The following is a 23,795-nucleotide window of genomic DNA, read 5'->3' as shown; positions in this document are numbered from 1 at the left end:
TTAATTTCTTGCTCCCACAAAGAGTAAAAGTCTTGCAAGCCACACTGAAAATTCTTCCTAGATTTATATTGATTTAAACAACACACTACTAGATTGTGAAATTGCCATTGCATTAGTTGTTGAAGGATGATTTACCTGACCTATAATGTAGAGTTACATACCATACAAAATATTAAAATATCGTGTGGTTCACAATAGTGAACAAAAATGTGGGTGAGTTTATTTTGTCTTTCAAATTTATTCAAATTTAACTTTGCCCACCTTTGTTTAAATTCAGTTTGGAACTACTGATTTTCAGGTTAATAAATTATTTGCAACCTGTGCTAGAAAATCAGCAAAGCTTTGATCCTAACTTGAAAAATCACAAGTACCTGAAGCCTCAACTCATCTTCCAGGGTACAATAAAACAACTGAAATCTCTCAATCATATTGTTTACTTCCTTAATTTAATATTTCTCTACATATTAAAAAAACAGGAGGATTTGCTTATAAATAATCTGTTATTGATACTCCATATCACAAAGGCTTTGTGAATGGCAGCTTTCTGAGCTACCATTTAGTCTTTCTGATTATTTTTTATTTTCATTAGACAAGATGACTACAAATGTATCTCTCACACTCAGAAGATAATTTAGATTGAACTCTCTAACCTTTATGACTTTGTTCCACAGACCACAGTAAGTAGGCTATTCAAATTATTATTAATCTCACTGGTCTCTGTATCTAGTTTTAAATGCTTCATTGCATCAGTTGCACAAAGAATTCCCTGCATGTGGCATTGGAAAGACGCTGACCTAATTATTTTAGAAACAAATATGTAGAAACATCTAAAAAGATTAACAAAGGAAATATTATGTCTCTACCAAATTAACAACTAAAATAGCATGAAAATCACTGTATAATTATCTGGGTTTCCATAGAAACCATGTTTGATGGGTAGCCAAAAAGACTTCTGATTGGGCTTCCATATTTCTGCATGATTTCTGTTCTGTCTTTCACAAACAACTAACCAGTTTTTCAGTAGCATAAGTCCTTATCCTATACTTTTTAAGCAGCACTCTAACAGCACTAATCACCCATATGCTTTTTTAAGATCTGAACTCTTGAACTTAAAAATACGTAATGTATTGAACTCTTGAACGTAACTCTTGAACGTAAAAATACTTTTAAAAATGTATTATGACAAATACCATGCTACCAATAAAAGGAAAAAAAAAAGAAAACAGAAGAAATATGGTAGTATTTCTGTGTTGTCACAATACAATAGTTGCATAAAAATAAGCAAAGGCATCAATCCAATAAACAAGTTGGGGTTTTTATTACATTTTGTCATTGTAATTTTTCATTACATTTTCTCATCAAGCCTTCTCAAAGGCTTTGGCCCTTAAGTACTAATAATACAGATGTAAACAATGATCCCCAGTGCTCTCAAAGGTGAAAAAGGTGTGGCCCATTCCATAAGTCCATATTCCATTAGAAACAGTAAGAGTTTTATCTGAATTTGTGTTTCATTTAAATAATGTAGATTCACAACTATTTGTGGCAACACTCTCTTTTCACATGCTGCTTATACAGATTTTAGTAAAGCCACCTTAGAAATTTCTATACCTAAGAAAAGATAAACTTTGTATGCGATATGTTTTGCTCTGATGAAAGTTGATGAAAAGGTGGTTGTTGTGTTCATGCACAGTTTTTCCCAGAAGGCAATTGCTCAAGTGAACTCTAATTGAATTTATATATTATCTATTTGCAAATAACAAGTGGATATTTTAAGAAATGTTTTGTTATTGACCATCCAGAGGCTGCACAACCTTTTTATTGTTCAATCACTTAAGGAAGTGTTAAGGTAGTGTCTGAGATAGACCTCAATTCGAATTGAGGAGCATTACCCATACATGCTGCCTTGATTCCAGCAACCAAGGTGCAGGACGAGGGTAGAGTAGGAGTTGGTACAATGGATTTGGAAGGTACTACATGTGCTACCTGGCCTACTCCTAGATCTATTTGTTTATGCCTGGAGAGTATTGCATAGGAATAGTTCAAAACGTAAAATAGAGATCCTTTGTTTGAAACAAGCAAGTTCCTAACAAATTTGCTTTATTTCAGAGAAAGAAAAGCACAACCACTAGTATTTTAATACTTTGTGGGATTCTTGTAATAGTTGAATAATTTATTTTGTATTATTTACAGTTACTTAGAACTTTCAATTAATGCTCTATAAATTTCTGGGATTTAAATTCTGCAACTCCTCTTTAGTCCGTTAGATCCTGAGACTTCATGTGCTTTACCACTTTAGAAACACTGGATTTGATCAAACTAATTACATGACATAATTACAGTTTAATCTTGTGTTATTTTTGAATGCAGAAAATGTCTGTAAATCATAAACTGAGATTGGGCCTGAGCACTGAGAATGCTGTACAACAAAACATAACATCGCAGAAAGAACTGTAGACCCAAAAAACCACATTTTAGTCTACATTACATAATCCACCAACACTCCTACTTAATGATAGGCATCTTTCTTGGAGAATTGTCATTGTAGGCTCCTGATATAATCAACCCAGAAGGGCAGAGAAGCACAGACCTTCATGTGGTGACTTAGTTCCCTTCAGATCTGCATTGCCCTCTGAAGGTGTCTGTCTCTACTTATCGACAATAAAGGGAACCAGAGCATTCAGATGCCTTATTTTCTCTAACATTACATGCAATTAATCCTTTTCTGTTTGGTTGGGCTTTTCTGTAGCATAGTGTTCCAAATCTGAAGGTCTTGATTTGTCTTGTTTGGACTAGATCATTGTCTGGATTTGTTTTCATCCCTACAAGGAATTTACTCATACTGTTTCCTCCAGATGAGATTTTGACTATGTAATTGACATTGAGGCTACAGTATTGGCACACTACATTTATTCTGTAAGTTAGTGTGTGGAAACATCCTAATTTTCTGATGTTGAAAGCACTGAAGGGTAAAAAATGTTAACATTGACCTCAGTGAGCTTTTAATGAAGACACTAAACAAAGTTTGTGCAAGCTTCTTAGTCTTCGGTATGAAAAAAATAATTGTCCATCTCAAACAGTTTTTAGCCACCTTTTTCACAAGCTAATCATTCTACACTAGCAACATATGACTAACAGTGATTTAGAAAGCAAAATAAGTCTTAATAGATGATTCACTGTGTCACAGAAAGATGCCTGAAATAGTCATTTACTGCTATTTTTCTTGTTTTACAGTTTAGAGAAATAATTAGTATTCCATTTGACAAACAAGTGCAAACATCCATTAGCTAAATGACACAACACATTCTTTGACTAGGTCTGTAACTTTCACTAGAACTCTATCAATAGTAACTGCTGTCATATAGGACCACACATCTTTTAGTATATGTATAATTGCTCTGGTTCGGAAGCCACTGAAGTATTTAAAGAAAGTAAAATTATTGGATAGCCTCATCTGTCTGTGAAATCAGAAGAAAAGAGACAAAAATCCTTGCATGTAATCTGTAAACTAAAGAAACATGAAGCTGGTTTTATGAATTTATAGATCTGCAAATGAGTTCTACCCCCAGATCCATAAACAGTTATCATCAAAAATCAAAGAATGGAACAGAGCAAATATTTTGTTATGTGATTACTCTTTGTTCTGTAATAACATTGAAAATTGACAACTATACAAAATACACAAGAAGCCTTTTCCCACTAGATTCTGAGTGCAAAGTGTAGCTTGAAAAATTATATCTAAAAATTGTTACATCAGCCAATTAGCTGTAAACACTAGATTATTTTTTTAAATCTTCATCTGCAAGCTTACACCTGAGTTATAAAACATAAGTTGGAATGCATCTACATGTGTAACCACCACTTATAAGACTCTGTTGTGCAGATGTAACCAATAGGTTTCTGATGAGGCAGAATTTCATTAATTTTCTGTGTGTTTTCTGCTAGCTATGTTGCAAGTTATTTTGAAATACTTATTATATGCAGGTAGGAGCAAAGCCGATAAGGAAGAGCTCCTTTTATGCATTTACAATTTTTAAAAAATGTTTTCTATAAATATGTCGTTTTCTTGCAGCTATTGTACTTAACATAGATCCCTCAAACTGATCTTTAAAGTAAAATTCTGTCGACAAAGACAACCAGTCAAATAGTAACAAATGCAATGCTGTTGTCTACACACTAGAAGAGCAAATAAAAATGTACTGGGCTTAGACATACCAAATTTTCTCCCTCCATTGTAAATCAGAAGACCATGAGGTCCAGCAAGGTTCTTCCCCATGGTGATGGGTATGCTGAGGTATTTCTAAGTGACTGGGACTGAACAGTTCCTCCACAATGGAGAGAACATAATTTCAGTTCTAGCTAGACAGACAGATGGCAGGGGCACATTCCTGCTCACTGAACTTGCACCCGTACAAAGATCAGACATAAGCATCTTCTGACATAAATATCCTCTTATTCTATAAACACATGAGCTTTTAGAAAAGATCCTATAATATAAATTCTGCATCAAAATTGTACTTTCAGAATTATCAGTGGAGACGTCATATGCTTGTAAATATCCAGCTATTTTGTACTCTGTATAGAACTACAGGTTTCTGTTACTGCACAAGGAAGTAAAGAAAGAATCACTTTTTCACCTCAGCAGAAACCTTCTTTTAGATATATCAAAAATATACCCCAAATTCTGAAAAATTTATTAAAGAGCACATCTTTTAGATATGAACTAATTGCTGAAAAGTACATATGTTTCAGCATTTATTTGTTTTAAACTTTCTCACAGAAATGACCATCAAAAGGCTAACAAAAGGTTTGAATCTCACTTGAAGCAGTAAGAAAGCACTTTTACTGCACCTTCTCAGTGCACCAGCCTAACTGAACTGGTTAAAAACAGAGGTAGAAAGTTCTTATAAAATGGTGTAATCCCCATACAAAGCTATGTGCCTCCTCTTTCTATGTGTCTGATAAAAAAGCACGGTTTATAACAGAACCCTGTGTTGTAAAGTTATATTGACCTTAGAAGTGCTGAGAAGCCAATGTTCCTATTGAAGCAAATGGTAAAAGCAAGCCTGTCAACCAAGAACAAAGGAGGGCTGTGGTCTTACAATTTAATCCATACAGTGCCTGAAAGCCGTTACCTCATTAACTTCAAAGGTCAGCAGGGAGGCACGATGAGGGCAGTTATCAGTAGTGCCAAAAGCACACCATGAGCATGTCCCCATGGTACTGAATTCACTCCAAAGGGAAAGTCCTCTGAAACTGTAAGCACTGTATTCAAGCTACTAACTATTGTAAGCAAAACACAGTTATGAAAACAGACTGGTGCTAGCTGAAGATTTTTTTGTGTTGTGCTCCATTACATGTATGGTAAGCCTAGTGCCGGCTCCCATATGCGTTTGGGGGGAATATACTTGGTGTTCTTGCTGTTGCAGAAAATGTGAAACATCAGCCTGGTGAAAGCCATACTTAAGTGGACAGATTTCAGAAATGGACTTTGCTTTTCTTTCAGCAAAATAAATACAGAAACTCATATAAGCTCTAAATGATGTTTGTTAAAAAGAAAAACAGTCTTAACTCACCATTGCATCACCATAGATGCAACATAATCAAAGACATTAAGCTAATTGATTTTGACTTTTTATAGAGAATTCTTTAGATATTTTAAAGTACACTCTGTAATATAAAATCATACATAGATGGGTAAAAAGGTGTTAAAATGCCACTATGTGTTTTCATGTAAGCAATAGTAACAATTGCCAAAACAGAACTCCAGTCTTAGGCAAGCTGCAGATGCTTGTACAACTATTCTTAGTCATTCCAAACGTGCTTCACTTCCTTAGTTATTGCATTACTGGGTGTTTTCATGCTATTTAGCTTATTTTGAAGTCTAGTAGGATCAAGACTAGGTCAGTATATAATGATCTATAATGAGCTGGTATCTGCGGCTGTTAAGAGCAGACGTAATTACTGTAGGTGAGCTTGCCATTTTCTGCATATGTTACTGTCAGTTATCAAAATGCCTGGTGGTGAGCATGTTGTTCTGTTTAGCTGCAGCTTCTATACCTTATTCCACCAGGGATCATCACACTGAGTTCTTAGGAAACATTCTTGTTACTAGCTTACTTCAGTGAGAACTGGGTACATATTTTGTTCAGCAGTTCAGTAAAATATTGAAGTAGGTTAGTAAAAAACATGAAGGCATACGAGGCACTTGAGTGCCTCGTATTGTGAAAAATTAAAGAGCAAAATTAGAGCCAGCTAAAAATGTCCAAGTGCTACAGTGATAGAATTTTATGCATTCTGGCTCAAGTATTGTAGTCCTTATCCATACAAAACTTCCTCTTAGAAGTCCATAATATTCACTAGGAAATTTAATCTCACAAAAATTCATTCCTGTTTAGAACTGACAGCATTTGTCATTATGCAGTTGTGTGGCCATAAGACAAAGGGTAAAATCGGACCATTCGTTTAGCCACTGGCTGGAACAAACTCCTGTTCTTGAATAAAGGACAGAGAGGGACAAGACTGGAAAGGCCATGTGTTATTTCGCACTGTTATTACCAAAAGGGTTAGGCAGCACATAACAGTGGCTAACAGAAAAACGAGCTAGAGAAATAAAGTAAGAGAAAATCAAATCACTGTCTCCAAAATGACAGATCAAACTTTATCAGTGTGCTGACCCAAAGGCACCCTGTCTAGCAAAATAAATACAGGTGATTTAGCCTTTCCACACAGAACCATTTTCTCTGTTCACTGGCCCCTTTTACACTGTCTTATAATACACATATTTTTCCTCTGCTTTTTTTTTTTCCCCATATATGACATTTGCTTCTCAGGCACTACTGCTGCAAAAATTCTGATGTTAAGGAAGCTACCAAGCTACTTTATAACCGCTATCCATTTATGCAAATGTAAGCATGACTATTCTAGGTGAGACCTAAGATTCATGTAGCCTACTTTATCCATCTCCAGCCCTGGTCAACAGCAGATCCCTAATGACATAGTGTAAAAATGAGGCGATCAAGTGGTGTTTCCTGTGGATCTTTTCCTAGCCTCCAACGATCTGCAGCTCATGAATTTCATTTATCAAGTATTTCTCTATTTAATGCCCTCAACAGATTTTTCTCCCTGCTTCCCAAACCCTGTAAATTTAAGTTTTCAAGGTCATGCAGTAAAAAGTTGTTGAGATTAACACATTTTGGTTGTTTGAACCTACCATTCACTACCTTCTGTAACCTAGATTAATAAAATCTACACTTTCTGTAATCTAGATTATTAACAGCTGTACTCTGTACTCCTTATGGGAACCTGACTTGGTCATCAGAGTGGTAAGGCTGAGATCTTGCATACTTTTCTGTCTGTCCCACCAGTCAGAGGAAGGTGACCTTAGTATGGCTACTTCTGTTGGTACTCTTCAAATTTGAGTGACTTTTCTCCTGAGATTGCACTCTTGGTACATATGTAAATTTTCACCCACCTCTTTCTCCTTTTTTTTTTTATCATCTCTATTTCTTTCCGTAGAGCGAGAATGATTCCCCTTCACATGCATACACATCCTGTTTCCAAACCCAGTGTATTGGGACTCCATTAGTATCAGGTGCTAGTTAACACTTTCATTGCAAGTATATTACTCTTTTTATTTCCATGCATGATTTCCACAATGCCTGTTTTATCACCCTGTCATAAAGGAAGAAAAGCCAATATATATAATAAAAACAAAGGGGGGTTGGCCACTTACCATGTGAAGATAAGACACAGTAAAGTAGATATTAAAATGAGGACTTGGTTAAACATTGCAGACTGTGTGCGTTGGATGGCTCTGTGAAGATCATTCTATATTAATGGAAAAGAGGTGTTATTTTTGGTTTTGAATTAATAAAGCATGAGTTGATTCTATAGAGGAATTACATAATGCCTTGATAAAATGCAGTCATTTAAATGCAATTAGAATTTGCTGATCATGTAGAAGGGTGCAAAAGAGCCAGCTGTGATTCTGCGATTATTTAACTAGTTCTTTGTTTATCCTGGCACAATTCTGATACTATTGCAAGCTGCCTTAAGGTCTGTTTGCTCATGTCTGTCTTACCAATTACAGGCAGCAAGGCCCAATTAAGGCATAGCAGTTGAGTTCCCTGCAATAGTGCGTGAATGGAAGAGTAGCAAAAGAACCAGCCATTCCAACTTTCCCTTATTGGCACAGTAACAATTTATACTAATTGAAATTTCACATGGTGTCTTAACTTCTTCTGATTTTGATGCGAAAGTGGTTTAGCAATGCTTGACCATTTGTATAATCTGGTTAGCTTCCTAACAGATCTGGTCAGCTTCCTTTTAAAAGTTGGACAGTGAACTGTACTGCCAAAATCCCACTAAAGACAATATACTAAAAAAATAAAAACTCTAAAATAGTTATTTTCTTTGTCATACTTACAATCATATTCTCTAAAGCATGCTTTGCCAGCCAACAATTTAAAAATACAGGAATAAAGAGGTTTCTTAGGACTGGCCAGAAAATCTGAAAGAAAAATTAACAAATGCATTAAAAGCTTTTCTATTCAAGCAGCAATGAAACACTTGGGAAATATACTTATTATTAATGTGTATCCAGTGTGAGATATGGCTTTAAATAACATTTTTTCTTCCTCTGTGATGCACTGTATGTAAGATAATTTGATACTGTCCTTATGGACAGTCATTTTTCAGTTGCAGACACCACAGCTTCTTAGTTTTTTATAGCTAGCTGGCTTATTTTATTGATTGTGCTGTAGTTTGAGTTAGAGGGTTTTGGTTTTGTTTGTCCCCTATCAGGGAAGAAGGGGAAAATGATCTGTATTACTACTTCATTCAAGTAGCAAATTATCTTCTTCTTGTTCACAAATTTCTGTTCCCACAGGCACAAATTTGTCATCCACACAAGATTCAAATTTACTTCAATAAAAATCAAGAGTATTTGTGCAGCTATAAAAATGCAATCTGCAAATCTATAAATTTAAATATGTTTACCGTGATGATGAAAGGGACAGCATTAATTATTTCCAGGAGAAAGGGTATTCTCAGAATTTGTTCCCAGATATTTCCCTTCAAAGAAAAGGACAAAAAAACACCATGTCACAGTAGGCTTACATATAGTTTTGATGAGAAATATATGTGATATTCCAATGCCACACATGGAACGTCTCCCACTAGCTGAATTTCAGGAAGATCATTCCTCTTAGATTTAAACAGATATGTCAAATGTGAATACAGAATATAGGCTACTCTGGCCTGTTTTTCTTACTGTTTATCATAATGCACCTCACAGGTAAAAAGATGTTTTTAAACCTATACTTTTAAAAGAGCAGTTCACTGTGTTCATATGACCATATACTTCCTTGTTATGACCTAGTTAGTAAGACAGCTCAAATGAAGAATTCTAGTTGCATTAACTAGTCAACCCATTCTCTCTGCTAATGAAGAGTATAATATGCTCCTGTTTTCTTCTGTTGCATTTTTAGGTACCTTGCCATCACACACAGACATCTTGTCTCTGCTTTTTCATTCTTCAAAGGTTAGTTTACTTTTATTTTTACATGCTTAGTTACACACAAATAAGGAGGTGAGGCTCCTGTCCTAAGGAATTTCTCTTTTTAATAATTCTTGTTTTTCAGTGAATCTTCATACAAGTAACAGACTACCCTGCTGGCAAATTATTTTATCTGCAACTGTTTCTACTTCTTTTTCTTAGAAGCTGCTAAATCTTTAAAATCCTGCCTTACAATGCTTTAGCATTTGACTGTGCCAAAGTTTTTCTTACCTTAATCCTTGTTGTCTTAGAGTTTCTAAAAACTAGAGATAAAGCCCTAGTAGGGCGTTAAGAGTTGCGGAGACATATATTCAAAAGACATGCCCTGCTTAGAAGATTTTACCATCAAATCCACTGTTTTCATTACCCCTGTGCACAGGTGACTGCCCTATTGTCCATACTAACATTTGTTATGAATGATGAGCCACTCTCTGTACGTCCTTCTGATAGACCTTCATGGCAAAATATAAAGCAAAAGAGGAATGCAAATATGTATTTTCCAAAGAAATAATACCAGCTCGTTTTCTCTTAATCTTGTTTCATTAGCTTCTGCATGTTAGTCACAGTGGTCTGGATATTTCTCTTTATTAATTCTAATCCTTCTGTTAAGATGTTAACTTATTAAGAAATAAGTATTAAAAAGAAGAATTAAATTAAGTTAGGGAAAGACGGCAGTATTCTATAGTGAGTACTTTCTTCCTTTGCCTTTATCTTCTTTTATTTTTACTTTGTATTTTCTTTTTCCCAACTGCTTTGGAGAGAGAAGTAAGGAAGACAATCTAGTGTTTAACATTTGAATTAGCACTACAAGATCAAAGTTCTGTATTTCTGCCACAAACACTTCAGTACATTTCAGAGCTTTTTGGCACTTAACGTAGACATCTTTCAGAATTTTGGCCAAGGGCAAACTCTCATGTAATGGGTTAAGCTGTGAGAACGAAGATTGTAAACCATTCATTCTTGAATCCAAGTGATCAGCAGTGTAATACAGTGCTACATTCTTTGCATTCCTCCCCATATAAAAGCAATAAAAAAATGCATATTCACTGTATCCTAGTAGCATGATATACTACTATGTCCTCACTATTCTGCATGTTGAATCATTTCTCATATGTCATCAATCAAGTATCAGAAAGGCAAATTCCTTGGAGTATTCTCTCAAATGACTGCTTTATTTATTTTACAAGTTATTTGTGAAATCCTAGCAATGTGCATACAAATGCTGACTTGTGCCTAAATTGTAAAAGCTTTGGAAATGTTGGCATGAAATAGGTAATCTGTCACAAATTTACATGAACCAGGAGTCCTTCAGTCATGCTGGCTGTGCAGAAAGTCCTTACAGTGTACAAAATAACAGCCTTCTTGGTGTAAAACAGGGTAAATGGCTCTATCATGACATTTCCAGATTTTAACTAAGAGGACAGGACCAGAGGGAAAGAAGTGTTTGCATCAGGTGGATTGCCAAAGTGCATTTCAGTATGACTATTCTTCCTTACATTACTCTCATTCCCTTGTGGGCGGTAGAAATATAGCCATCATAAAATTGCCCCAACTTCTGTGACAGATGTTTGCAGCAAATCAGGATAGTAGAGCTTTACACCTATTGCACACTAATAAGTAACTTCTCATGAGAGCTGACTTGCCAATATTTCTCTCATCTTCTGTACTCACTGAAATTGATGCAGACCACAAGCAGAATGGATAGGGAGAAAAGGCTGCCCAACAAACTCAGGAACAATACAAACTGTGATTGCTGGTTACTATTTTGGAACTAGATGTGTTAATTTTGGATTGTTTCTGCCTATAATTGATTTGCATTTATAACCCCAACACGTAAACAGTATATGGTACTTACAAGGACTAAGAAGAACAATTTGTAGACAGTAAACAATTCTAAGCATCTTAGAGTTATTGGGTGCTAAGGAAAACATTTATGTCATAATCACTTGATGAGCACACCTAAGTACACCACTTCAGTGGTGGCTCTGATAGCTACTGAATGTCAGTAATTCAAAAATTAAAAAAAAAAAGAGAGATTATGCTTCAAGATATTCTTCAGCTTCAGAAATCAAGTTTTTCATATTAACTTTCATAAATTATTTTGGTATTTTTCTCCTGAATATACTAAAAATGCAGAGTACCAAAAACTCACTAAGATAGCACATAACAAAATGTAATGAAGAAAATTGCATATAAATACAAGGAAAACATAACTTTTTCAGGAAAGTGTAAATACAAAAATATATTGTATTCACATCAGATGATTTCAAGGCATTTTGCAAAGATGTTCCAACAGCATCAGAGAGATGGATAACACAAGTATGTAGGTATCCATAATTTAAAAAAAAAAACAAACAACAAACAAGTGCTGTCTTGGAGTAGTTTTCTGGTGTGCAGTTTAAGACGCCTGAAACTTGAGTTATAGATACTGAGTAGCTACAGCTTTGACATCAATAAGAATCATGTTCATTGCATTATGGATAGATATAAAACCATGCACTTGAAGAATCAGTATCCAAAAACCAAGGTCACTTTTGAGAATGTGTTTTCAAATTACATTGTGCCAGCGGACAATGGAAAAAAAATGGAAATTTCATTTCTGACTTCCACTCTCTAGATATTACTGTCTGCTCATAAATTTGGGAAACATGAACAGGGCTGTCTGTGACAATATGCTGTCCTTTACATGTGTGTTTTTCTCAACTTTCTGCTTGTACATGCATTTTCGTGATGAATTATGCCTGAAAGTAACTAAAAGTACTTACCTTGTAGCTTAGATAACTCAGCAGCAGAGTTTCAAAGAGACTTATTAAAGCCACAGAAACCTTAAGTGAAGTGATAAAATGCATGTATTAATACCGGCTTGTAAAGAATATATGACATTAAGCATTACAATGAAAAGTAAAAGATAATAAAAAACAGCTTTTCCATGCAACGTCTGAAACCATCTCAGCTAACAGCATTTAGCATGAAGCTTAGATATTCTTATTTTTCTGACTAAAGCATGGGCTGTGACTTGAGTCTTGTTGCTCTCTTCCAAGTATAACACTCCAGAGAGCCTTCAGAGCAGCCTTTCCATGGTTTTTAGAGAGCTCCATACACAGCCTGCCAGATTGTTTCTCAAGTTTCAGCTGTCTGTTCCTAAAAGGTAACAAGATCTTTTCACAAGACAGAGACAGAGAGAGAAGGAGGAAGCTGTAAATAATGGAAGCGAGTCAGCTCTTTACTTTTCTGTAAAGGTGTTATGAATGTTTGGAAAAAACAATGCTTATTTACTGTGTATAATTCCGAAAGTTGAAAACAGCAAAAAACAATACAGATTAATCGTTATTGATTTTAATATTTAAATGCAAAGGAGCTCAATTTATCAGCCTTCACTTAGATTATATGTAGTTAGTGTATGTACTACATTTCTTAAAAATATTTAAATAGTAAAATACTAACAAAGTAAAAAAATTACTTAAAACTTTATACATATTAAATAACCACAAAACTTACTTAAATCCTTTGCATAACAAATATTTGTATTTTAATGTATATTGTGGCCATATTCTATCAAGAAGATGTACAAATTCAGCTGGAGCCTGAAGTCAAACAAGCCTCAGAATTTCTAATTTTAAACTAATGCTCACTACTACTGAAAACTCAGAAGAGTGCACTATTTACAGTCACAATATCATTATCTAGAATTAAACAAGATGTTATGAATTGGAAAATTATTAAAATATGCAATCAAAATATGATATCAGTTTCTCCAAATAAGAGAGTTTATATAAACTCAAGTTGTATCTCAAATAAAAAAAAAAATCTGTTTGCAATTATTCTATATATCCTACTGCAAATGCATGTGTATATACACATACATACACATATGTATAAATTCCTATGTTTATCAAAAATCTTATTAGAATAAGACTGTATCATAAGCAAATAAATTTCTCAGTATCTTTTAATATAATTGGACACAGTAATCTGAATGCCTAGGTCAAAATTTATTCAAACTGTGCATACTTTAAGCAAAGCATTGAAAGGTGTTTTCATCAAGGGATTCTTCCCTTTATAAAATTGTATATTATGCAGAGGTACAAACCATTGTAATGGCATTGCAGTAAGCACGGTGTAAGAATATAATGGTATAACCATACTGGAAGCTTAAGAAATTCTTAGTAGAAAAACACATTTCACAGGGAGAAGTCCCACAGCACTGTCCACAAGTAAAAGAAGTGTGCCTAAAATGAACAGGCTCCAGGACACTCAGTACTGAATCACAGACTTCAAAAGATCTCAAAGACTCACAAAGCACTGATGTAATGCATCTTTTGTGACATATTCCTTTAACCATGTAGGCTTCTATATTATGAAGTAATTTTAGCTTTCTAGTGTATTTAACAAGAAAGTCCATGAAGCATGTCAAAAGATAGCCATAAGCAATTATGAAATTTAAACTTATCATTAGAGCAAACAGTGACTACTTGACTCAACAGAGCTTGATAAGTCTAAGAGAAGACATTAATTCTACAATATTTTGTTATAAGATTTAATGCTTTATAAATATATTGTAAAGCCATATAAATTCAAATCAGCTCAGATCAGTTTATCTTTATGGTTTTGTTGCACTTGGTCATCAATTAGATTTCTTTGTTAATATCAACTTTTCCGAATATCCGAACACCACTAAAATGCTGTAAATCAATATTGTCAACAGTTATTAAATGGCAATAGTTAAATTGTCCATTTACATATTACCTGTAATCCCCATAAAGGCAAGCTTCTATTCACCCAAATAATAGGAGACCTGTTCATTATAGTAAGAAAATAAATATGAAATTAATCGAAATCTGGTTAGTGTTTTGAACAAAATCAAGAGAAAAAAATATTTGAACATGTGAATGGAAATTAGAACAGCCTTATTTTAAAAAAAAATTCTCAGTAATAGTTATCTGCAGAGTATTGACATTGCTTGTATTTCTAATCCAGAGCCATTCATTGAGTTCCCATGGGAGTAATCCAGCACCCAGTGACACCAAAATCTTTTATTGGCTTCAATGGCTTCTAGTTCATCCCCTATGATTCCAGAAAGAATAAATCAATTTGAGTTTTTGATTCTAGAGATGCAGAGGAATAATTATTTGTGGTAGTATAAAGAAACTTGACAATTCTTGTGTATGAACTTTTTGTTATCTGTGTAACGATATAAATGGCATCTAACTCACAGGGCCTGTTACCTCTTGAAAAATCTCATATTGTTTTAGTATTCACTAATCTCAATGATAATAGGCACTTGATACTACTGTAATCTGGCATCCATGAGTCATTTACTGCTAGTCATAATTGCTTTTTAAATAAGGGCATCCTTTTTTTTTTTTTCTTCAAGGTATAAGCATTGATGGAATTCAGAGCATCCAACCCAGCAGTTCACTTACACAATCAGAGAAACATTTAAAATATTAAAGGCAGTTATGAATACACAGGAACATGGAAGTAATTGCTTGAGAGTTATGGAAACATCACTGTTATATGTTAAAATCTCACTACTCCAGATGTAAATGGATTTGTCTTACAGTTTTCCTCCCTTTCCCACCATTATGTGGACTTTTGGTTTGCTTTTTTAAATTCAGAACTCACCAATCAATCATTCCAGGTGTGTAGTTTTGACTGGAACAACTCTGGTTCAATTCCTTACTGATAGTTGTCATCCCATCCATGCAAAGTCCATTTTCATTAGCAAATGTATATGGGAACATGATCATAAAAATATACAGGAGGAAAAGGATGTTAATTACATTATTAAGTGTTCTGTAAAATGAATGCAATAGTTTGAAACCCCAGGCAATGGATATAGACATTTAAAAACGTAAAACAACTTTTAGAAAGTAGTTCCATATGTGCTCCGTATCTGTAGATAAAGGACTGTGAAGCATTCCAGGTTATATTTTTTAAAGATTTATTTTCAAACACGTTCCGATTTAAAAAGAAAACAACTGAAATTATATTTTCAAAAGCTGAAATAAGTAAACAATAAATATTGAAGATCAAGAGATACTAGAAGTCCAATCACATAGATAGGCTGGGATAGAAAGAGTGCATATACCTGCCATACTCTCAGCAGGAAAAACTGCATCAAGTCACACTTCATATCCTCTTGTGAGGAGGGCTTGAGATTCATGCAGCAGTAATTCAAGTAAGAAACTGGTGACGCCTATGTAAAAAAATATCTGCTATGGACATGTGATGTTATCTTGCCTTGAATTGCTGGCATAAATCCTGCCTTCAAATGGTCATGTAAGGATGTGGGAATATATATTGATGTAAATGATGAAAAATATCCTTGATTATCCTTGGCAAGCAAGGATAACAGAAGAGAAATGGATTTGCAGACCACAGATTAGTAGTAGCTGTAGTTTTACCGACTACGAGTGGGACAGCTGCTAAATGATATCCATTAATAAGAATACTTTATGTCTTAAGCACTTCCCTGTACTCCCACTGTGCCTGAAGGAGTAAATGAAAGACACTAACTTGTGCAGACATTTCTGAAAAACAGGAAATAAATCTGCAGGGGGAGTCTGTGATGAAAAGCCTTTCTTCCAGAATTGTCACTTTAAAAACAACCAGGTGATAATGTTTTCTGTAGCCATGCTCTTAGCACACTGAGCAGTTTCTTTCATCAGGCTGTGACAGTACCTAGAAAGGACTTTTTTTTTCCTAACACTGCACTTGTAAGAACGCATTATGGCAGTAGTTTAGGTATCAAGCCCTCAGGATCTCTATAGGCAAAACCATTGACATTAATAGGGCACCTTTTGGGCACAGGGCTGGTTTGTCTGGCGTAGCTTCCAAGATTGCAGTCTTGGTGAGCATGCAGAAGTGACTTATCTCAAACCGCTCAGACAGACAAATGTTATACAGAGATAGAACAAACTAACTAGTCTCTCTAATGTACCACAACACAATATAAGGGAATAATATATATCAAAAAGACAAATACACTCTCTGGCTGGTGAATTGTTAAACCTTTAGTTTGAAGGAACAAACATGTCAGGAAAGGTCTGGGGAATTAAGCAGTCTGCAAGATGCAGAAAAAATCTTTGTGTATGAATACAAAACTATCAAAGTATACCTGTGGCAGAAGTGCTGATGTTCCAATCTGTTCTTCATACCCAGATATAACCTTGCAGTATAATACACTCATTTGGGATCACTAGAGTTCTCATAACAAAACAATATCAGCAGCTTCTTCATGCCGGAAAGTATCATTAGCTGTAAAATTTCAAGTCCCTAAGTTGCTGTGCTACTATGACTAAATTTCTAAGGATGGATTTTCTCTTCTCCATCACTGTTAAAGGTTTTGCAAAATCTTTACAGCTTGTTTCCTCCCCACACATTTCCTCTCCTTGAAGAGACATTCTAAGATACATGTGGAGTCAAGAAATAGTTTTTTGCAGTTCTTGCTTTTCCAGGGAGACTTTTTTCTGGTCCTTTTTCTAATTTCTTACAATAAATTTTGACCAAAAAAAACCTCTCAAATGCATCTTCTGTACTTCCCATTCACACATCCCTCTCTCATGCGCTGCCGAGTAAAGCTGGTATTCTTTAACTCACTTTGCTTTGGATTTGGTTCTTGTAGAATATAGCCTTTCTCTGGTGCACTAGGTTTTTTATAGTATTGCCCTTATTAGATTTAACGTATTTTCAAATATTAAAACTAGAAGTAATACATTGTCCTTTGCCTAATGCTGTGTGAAGAGTGCTAGTTCTATCATCTCAAGCTTAGTATTTTCATCTGTGCTTTATTTCTTTCAGTATTTAAGGCCAGTAGAATCAAATGAAGTGAAGGCAAGTAAGTTAATAAAATGTGGTGCTTATTAGCATTTAGAATTAAGAAGATACAATATATCCAGGACACAAATACAACTGAAGTACAGGATTGAATAAATGATAAATAGAATTTCTTCTACAATTGGTGATAGATTGTATAACGCACAAAAAAACAAAAAAAGAAGAGTACACAATGACCCATATAGAATACCATACTGACAGTTGTGGGTGTGCAAAATCACACATTATGACCATACATCATCATGAGTATAGAATACACTTTTGGTCTCACTTTCTTCTAAGCGTTAAGAGAAAGCAGAGGGCTACAAAATTATCATCAGTGTCATCTGCATGAAAGCTAGGTTTCATATATTTGTCTGTTTGTTTCCAGGATCTGGGGTTTTAAGTAAAATTACTTAAGTAAAATTATTTAAGTAGAATTGAGTAAAATCCTAAAATTATTGTTGCATAAACTAGCAACCAGATATTTGCAATTTTATTTTTATAAATATAAACATAAGTATGATACATAGAAATGTTATGTAATAATACAACGAAAAGATATATTTGCACAACTATATCTGATGCACAGTATTTGAGCAAATAGCCAGGATTATTTTAGCAGTAAAGTGAAAAAAGAATATTGTTATTTTGGTTCTTATTTACATTCACAATGTATGACTGGCTTTATAATACTTTAAACACATCTGTAAGACATAAAACCAAATCCCTGTTGACAGAATATCAAACATTTATTGATTAAATTAATTTCTTTCTTGTAAGTTAAACAATGCTTTGCAAGCAGAAATAACAAAAAAACCACCATTACCATCCAAGTCCTTGTGTAGGATCATCCAGGAGCACACGAATTATGTATAAGAAACAGCTTAGTAGCTTGAGAGAAAAATTGAATAATCGTATTCTCAGACCTATTTTAAAAAGAAAATACAGAAATAAATTCAGGTTCTTTACAGTTTCATCCACTTTTAAGGTAAAACTAAAAGAAATTAGAATAACCATGCTGCAACAGAGCAAAGGTCGATCTAGCCGCTAACCTGTCCCTGATATGGGTGATTGGCGTATCATACAGAGGAATGTAATAATAAGCCTTTCAGATACACATATAATAACCTTTCTAGCTTCCAGAAATCTCTGAGTTAAGACTCAGTCTATTTTAATGTAAAGAACTACTCAGGCATTTGTTTGAAACCTATTCTATGCCATTCATCTTTTGTGATGACATTCTTTAGGTCTTTAGCAGTTTTACAAGTCCCCTTGAATGGAGAATCAGATATGCATACGGTATTTGAGATGCAAGATACAGAGACATGAAGAAGACATACTTTCAACCATAGGCAGAGAATATAGAATGGCAAATATTTAAATATTAATATCCGAAAGTCTTCATGCTGTAGCTTCTCATACAGACTATATGCATACTACCCCAACCTATAAAATATTAAAATGTAGTTACTTAATGTTGAAGTTGTGTAATTATGCATCCAAGAACCAGGACATCTGGAAGTCATGCTGAATGTACAACAGAACTGAAGCAACAACTTGTTCTACGGACCATGTTAATATTGAAACATTCTAGCTGAAAGGATATAGCACAAAATATTACAGTATTTCCCACAAACATAGGTCTGCTGCACAAAGACAGGATTCCTTCAAAAGGATCCACATGGACATTTGCTTCTATCACATGGGCAATTCCTTTCAGTGCTAATTTGAGCTATTATCTACTACAGTAGAGTTTAACTGTACTTTAATCAGTTTTTGCAGTCATTAGAGGATTAGCATTTAAATTCTCAGTCCTGTTATTAAATTCAAAAGTCTTAAAATTTTGCCAGTGTAAATATTTGCATCTAACTCTTGGTTTAAAGTTTTCATTCACTAATTGAGTTGAAATTGTCAGTTGACTAAGCTTAAGTGGGGCAAGGTCACTTTAAGCATTAATTTTTTTCAGTCTTGTGAAGTAAGAGTCCAATTTGGCATGGCTGAACCCTTCTGTCCAAAGCAGAATACCACTGACTGACTCTTACACAGATGTGACTTCATTTGCATCCAGTCATAGAAAAGATAGTCTGATGAACTCGGTATAATTACTTCTGTGGTTTAACAACTACAGCTTCATTATGCATACCCAAAGTTGTGTGCATACATTCCCTTTTAAGGAAAGAATCATACATATCTTACAGTAATATGACATACTTTTTTACTTTACTCAGTCAAGTTGAAAAATGAACACCTTACGGATAAAACTGATAAATCACCTTTTATATCTACTAGTTCCCCTCCCATTGAAATGCAATCTACAGCAAACACAGAAAAATAAAAAATAGATTCTTAAATATTCTACCATGCAGTTGCTGAAAGAAATCTTCCGGTTTGTTATGCAACACTGCTTACTACTTTTAACTGTGAAGTTGCAGTTATCACATGAGAACTAGATAGACTTTTACAGCATCTTGTCATCTGTAAACTAGGGGTTAAAATCCTGTGGTCCCAACCATAAGAAGTCCCACAGCTGTTATTGGCAATTAGGTTTGTGAACATTAACCTAGTGATTCCTACTGTCCTATCAAGAGTAATTAGCCACAGACTATTTATTCCCCAACATGAGTGAAGGGGTTGGAGTACTAAGTAGGTTGGGGGGCTGTGGAAGGTAAGTAAGTGTGTTATCATGCCATTATTTGACTAGGAAGAATCCCAATGCTTTTCTTTTTACAGTACTTTTTGAACTGTTGCTGAAGAAAACATGGATTGTTTGTCTGTACTAACCCTTTTGTGAAAGTCTGCTGGAGTATGAATGGTTGCTATAACAGCTAGGCTATTACAACAAAAAAAGCAGATAATGTTTAGAAAAAACAAACAAACAAAAAAACCTCACTAACCACAAAAAGGCAAATCTCAACAAACAAAAACCACTTAACCCCAAGTAAACAGAAAAACCACCCCACCAGGATTTCTTTTCCTTAACATATTTGTGTTGTCTAACTTTCTTAGTAAGCTACTGTTTGTTTCTTCTGGTTTTTAGCTCTGTAAATGTTAATCTTGGTGTGAAACACTTCTTTTCTGCATTGATAATAGCCTGGTTTCTAATTATCATTTGAAATTATATGTTGGTTTAAATGACAAAAGAAAATGGTGCTTTTCTGATTTTAAAAACTACATCAATACAAGGGACCTATGCTTCCTGGCAGCTGCCTTAAACTCTTAACTCTCAAACCTTAGTCCTAAAAGACCTAGAACTATTTAAGTATTCAAATATTAAATTTCCATAGATCTATTTGAGACTATGCCTAAAAGTGCTTCAGGCTCTGGATATCTCCCCAGGCTGTTTCCCACTGAATACAAGGCAGGGTTTTCACACCCGTCATGCTTTCATCCAGTGGTTCTAGTTAGCATAGATACAGTATGTGTATCATGGACTGTTATATATAAAGTACAGCACTAGGATAGGTCTTGGACCATATGTGATTGGGTCAGTTATTACAATATAAATATGGAAGAAAAGCCTTCAAGTCTATCGTATTTCAGGAGGTCACATCTCCTAGTTCTGTATGCCTCAGCCTTTAGAAATAGGATGTACTGTCAGAGGGAGCATATTTAGCCACCCCTGCTAAAGCTTTAATAATTAATGTAGGACTACCCAATAATCATTCTCTTTGGTCAAAATCTTCTGTAGCCTCATAGTTGGCAATGTCACCTGTGAGTTGGAAGAAATGCATTTATTCCACTATCATGGAGATTTAGGATTTCAAATATGGGAAGGAGGGGACAGTCACTAGAGAAGGCATTTAAAATAGGTTTTCATTAATTACTCTGTGACAAAGAAAGCATTTAATATTTCTCTTTGCTGGCTGACTATTTTTGTCCTCTGTTTTACATGCTGTCAGTGGATCAACATTGTCTGCTTGACTTAATTTCTTTTTTTCCATTCATAGCCAGATTGTTTAACTAGCAGGGTCATTTGCACAGAATATCTCTATGTTTTGACACTGGTGCCTGAAACTTGCATTCAGCTACAACAACTATATACTGTTATCCAGTTATGTATTGTTTAATGAGATTGTAATTTCACTATGTCTACGTAACCAGGGTGTACCATCCTTTGTCTTCTTTAAAAGAAGAAATTGATAGGAATAGTTCAAAATCTGTTCATTTTAGGAAATAAATATAGCTACGTCAAATGTTAATGTTTCCATCTCAGTTCGAACAAGTATTTGCTACTTTTTGCAGGGACTTTTAAGTACAGTGATACATCATACTTCACTAGCACGGACTGTGACTTTCATTTTTATTACAAATTCTTGGTTTTTCCCTTACAACCATTTTTGGAGATTAATCCTCTGATTTAGAGAGTTGATCTAAATCAAAGTGAGAGTGAAAGAGACAGCAGCTGAAGATTTTACGCTCACCTTCCACTGTTCCTTTCTCTTAAGTCCCAAATATATTTTTGTTCTTTAGCAAAATCACCTCAGTAGCAGCTGGCTTTAGGAGTTGGATCAAAATATACTATTAATAATTTATATCCTGGTGATGGTTATCTTTTATTCCCTCTCCACTGAATTGAAACTTCACTTATTTTTTCCCTTTGAGACTTATTTTAGGCTGTGAAAACGCAGTGTGTGATCTTGGCAAGTACAAGCAAGTTATACCAATATGTCATCTTTTTCTCTCTCTTTTTTTTTTTGTCCTTGCTGACACCTTTGTAAAATGCTTTTCATGCATTGGTTGAAGTTGATTAGACATTTGCTTGCAGAAGATTGAGTGGAAGTTAGGTTAACATTAGACATAGATGAAGACTCGTTTTATCAGTTTATAGAAATATTTCCAAAACCAGAATAATGAATGAAGAAGTTGATATTTCCTGCTACCAGTCTGTATGTGATTTAGATCAGAATAATATTCTGCAGAAAATTCATACAAATTCTAGAGTTGACTGCTCCGGTTGACAAAACCACGTGATATTACACTTTGATGTGTTAAATCCACTTGTGAAGTCTCAAGGATTAGTGAAAACTGTCTGGTGAACATGTGTAGTTTGATTTAGTTATACTGTCTGAAAATTTGCTGATACTACTGACAATCATTTTCTCAGTGACGGCAACTACATCTTTAGTATTTGAAGGAAGGTCTTCAGTGCTCTTACTGAACACTGACTAAGATCTAAAGGGCAGTATCTTTATTTATCAACTCCTTGGTACTTCTGGGCAACAGAATGCTCCAATTTCAATGGAGGATTGAATGAGTTGCAGTTACTATCTCAGCAGCAGGTTTTTGGAGATTGTATTTTAGAGGATTCTGGTTGTGAGCATTTGGACAAGAACCAAGATCTGCATAAGCAAAAACTGTGTTTGACTTCTGAACACTTTGGTTTGGGGATTTTATTTTTTTTTTAATTCAGTATAGTAATAATTTTGTTACATTTCCTATCTGTTTCTCCTGAAAATTGCCTTGTTTAATGTCTAATTGTTGGTTAAGCTTCTTCTATCATGAGAACCAGTAGCAGTGTTTGGGGTAACCTGTGGGATTCTGGTGGGAAATGGCATACTCATGCCATATGCTGTTGTACGTACAGTAAGCACCCTCATTGGCCAACTTACTTTCCGTGAACTTGCTGCATAATTCAACAACAGAAAAAACATGCCTCATCATTTAGAGTTTCCTTTGGAGTCCTCTCCTGAGGACCTGTCAGAAAAAGAAGGTGCCCATAATGACTGTGTCTCTATGAGCTGTCTACAGGAAGAACTCATTACTATGTTTACTTTTGTTAATCAAACCAATAGTATGCTTCTACAAAATGTACTTCAGCTCTGTATGGCATCACTGTGAAGGAAAATTCATCAGAATCTGGATTTTTCCAGCAATCATGAAGGAAGCCAAGCAGAAAAATTCTTGTGCTACTTGTCTATAGCATGAACCTATCTCCAATAGGATGATTTAACAGTTGCTTCCCACTTTCTTGCATATTTCAAAATAAAATTCCACATCATTTCTCTCCTTTGGACCCATACATCACACTTACCCAATCATAACCTAATAGAGACATCCCAGTATAGTAACTTAGGATAATTCTTTTAATGTGCTTAGCCAGAAGGGTATGCACTTAGAAAAGGAACGGCCATGAATTCATACTAATTAATTAACTTCTGGTTTAATTTTTGTGCTGAAGATCATAAATGTATCTATCTTTAGATGTACAGAGTCTGCAGTTCTGCCATCAAAATATGTACCTTCATATATGCATTCTTCTTAATCTTGTTAAGATCTAAGTAGGGAAAAAATTCTTTCACTTATCTTAAGCAAGAAGGTACTATTTGGAATCTTCCTATCTTATCAGTGAAAAGAGATTTACAGTAAGTCAGGTCATAACTTTATAGATGTTCTTAGTAAGTAAACAAGAGTGCATCAA

General features: G+C 34.7%; 1 protein-coding gene across 1 annotated transcript in view; it reads right to left on the bottom strand.

Annotated features, from left to right (window-relative positions):
• Window positions 1-23,795, bottom strand: part of KCNT2 (potassium channel, subfamily T, member 2) — a 154,793-nt gene that overhangs the window by 89,192 nt on the left and 41,806 nt on the right. Inside the window, exons 3-8 of the mRNA XM_009892872.1 lie at window positions 18,204-18,303; window positions 14,303-14,351; window positions 12,322-12,381; window positions 8,998-9,072; window positions 8,426-8,509; window positions 7,733-7,827 (exon numbers count right to left, since the gene is read on the bottom strand). Coding sequence (XP_009891174.1) covers window positions 7,733-7,827; window positions 8,426-8,509; window positions 8,998-9,072; window positions 12,322-12,381; window positions 14,303-14,351; window positions 18,204-18,303 — 463 coding nt within the window. The remainder of the gene's footprint in view (window positions 1-7,732; window positions 7,828-8,425; window positions 8,510-8,997; window positions 9,073-12,321; window positions 12,382-14,302; window positions 14,352-18,203; window positions 18,304-23,795) is intronic.

This window comes from Charadrius vociferus, unplaced genomic scaffold (genome assembly GCF_000708025.1).
Source record: "Charadrius vociferus isolate BGI_N301 unplaced genomic scaffold, ASM70802v2 scaffold39, whole genome shotgun sequence".
NCBI lineage: Eukaryota > Metazoa > Chordata > Aves > Charadriiformes > Charadriidae > Charadrius > Charadrius vociferus.
The sequence above is the reverse complement of the archived record's forward strand: the minus strand, read 5'-3'. Positions and strand labels throughout refer to the sequence as shown.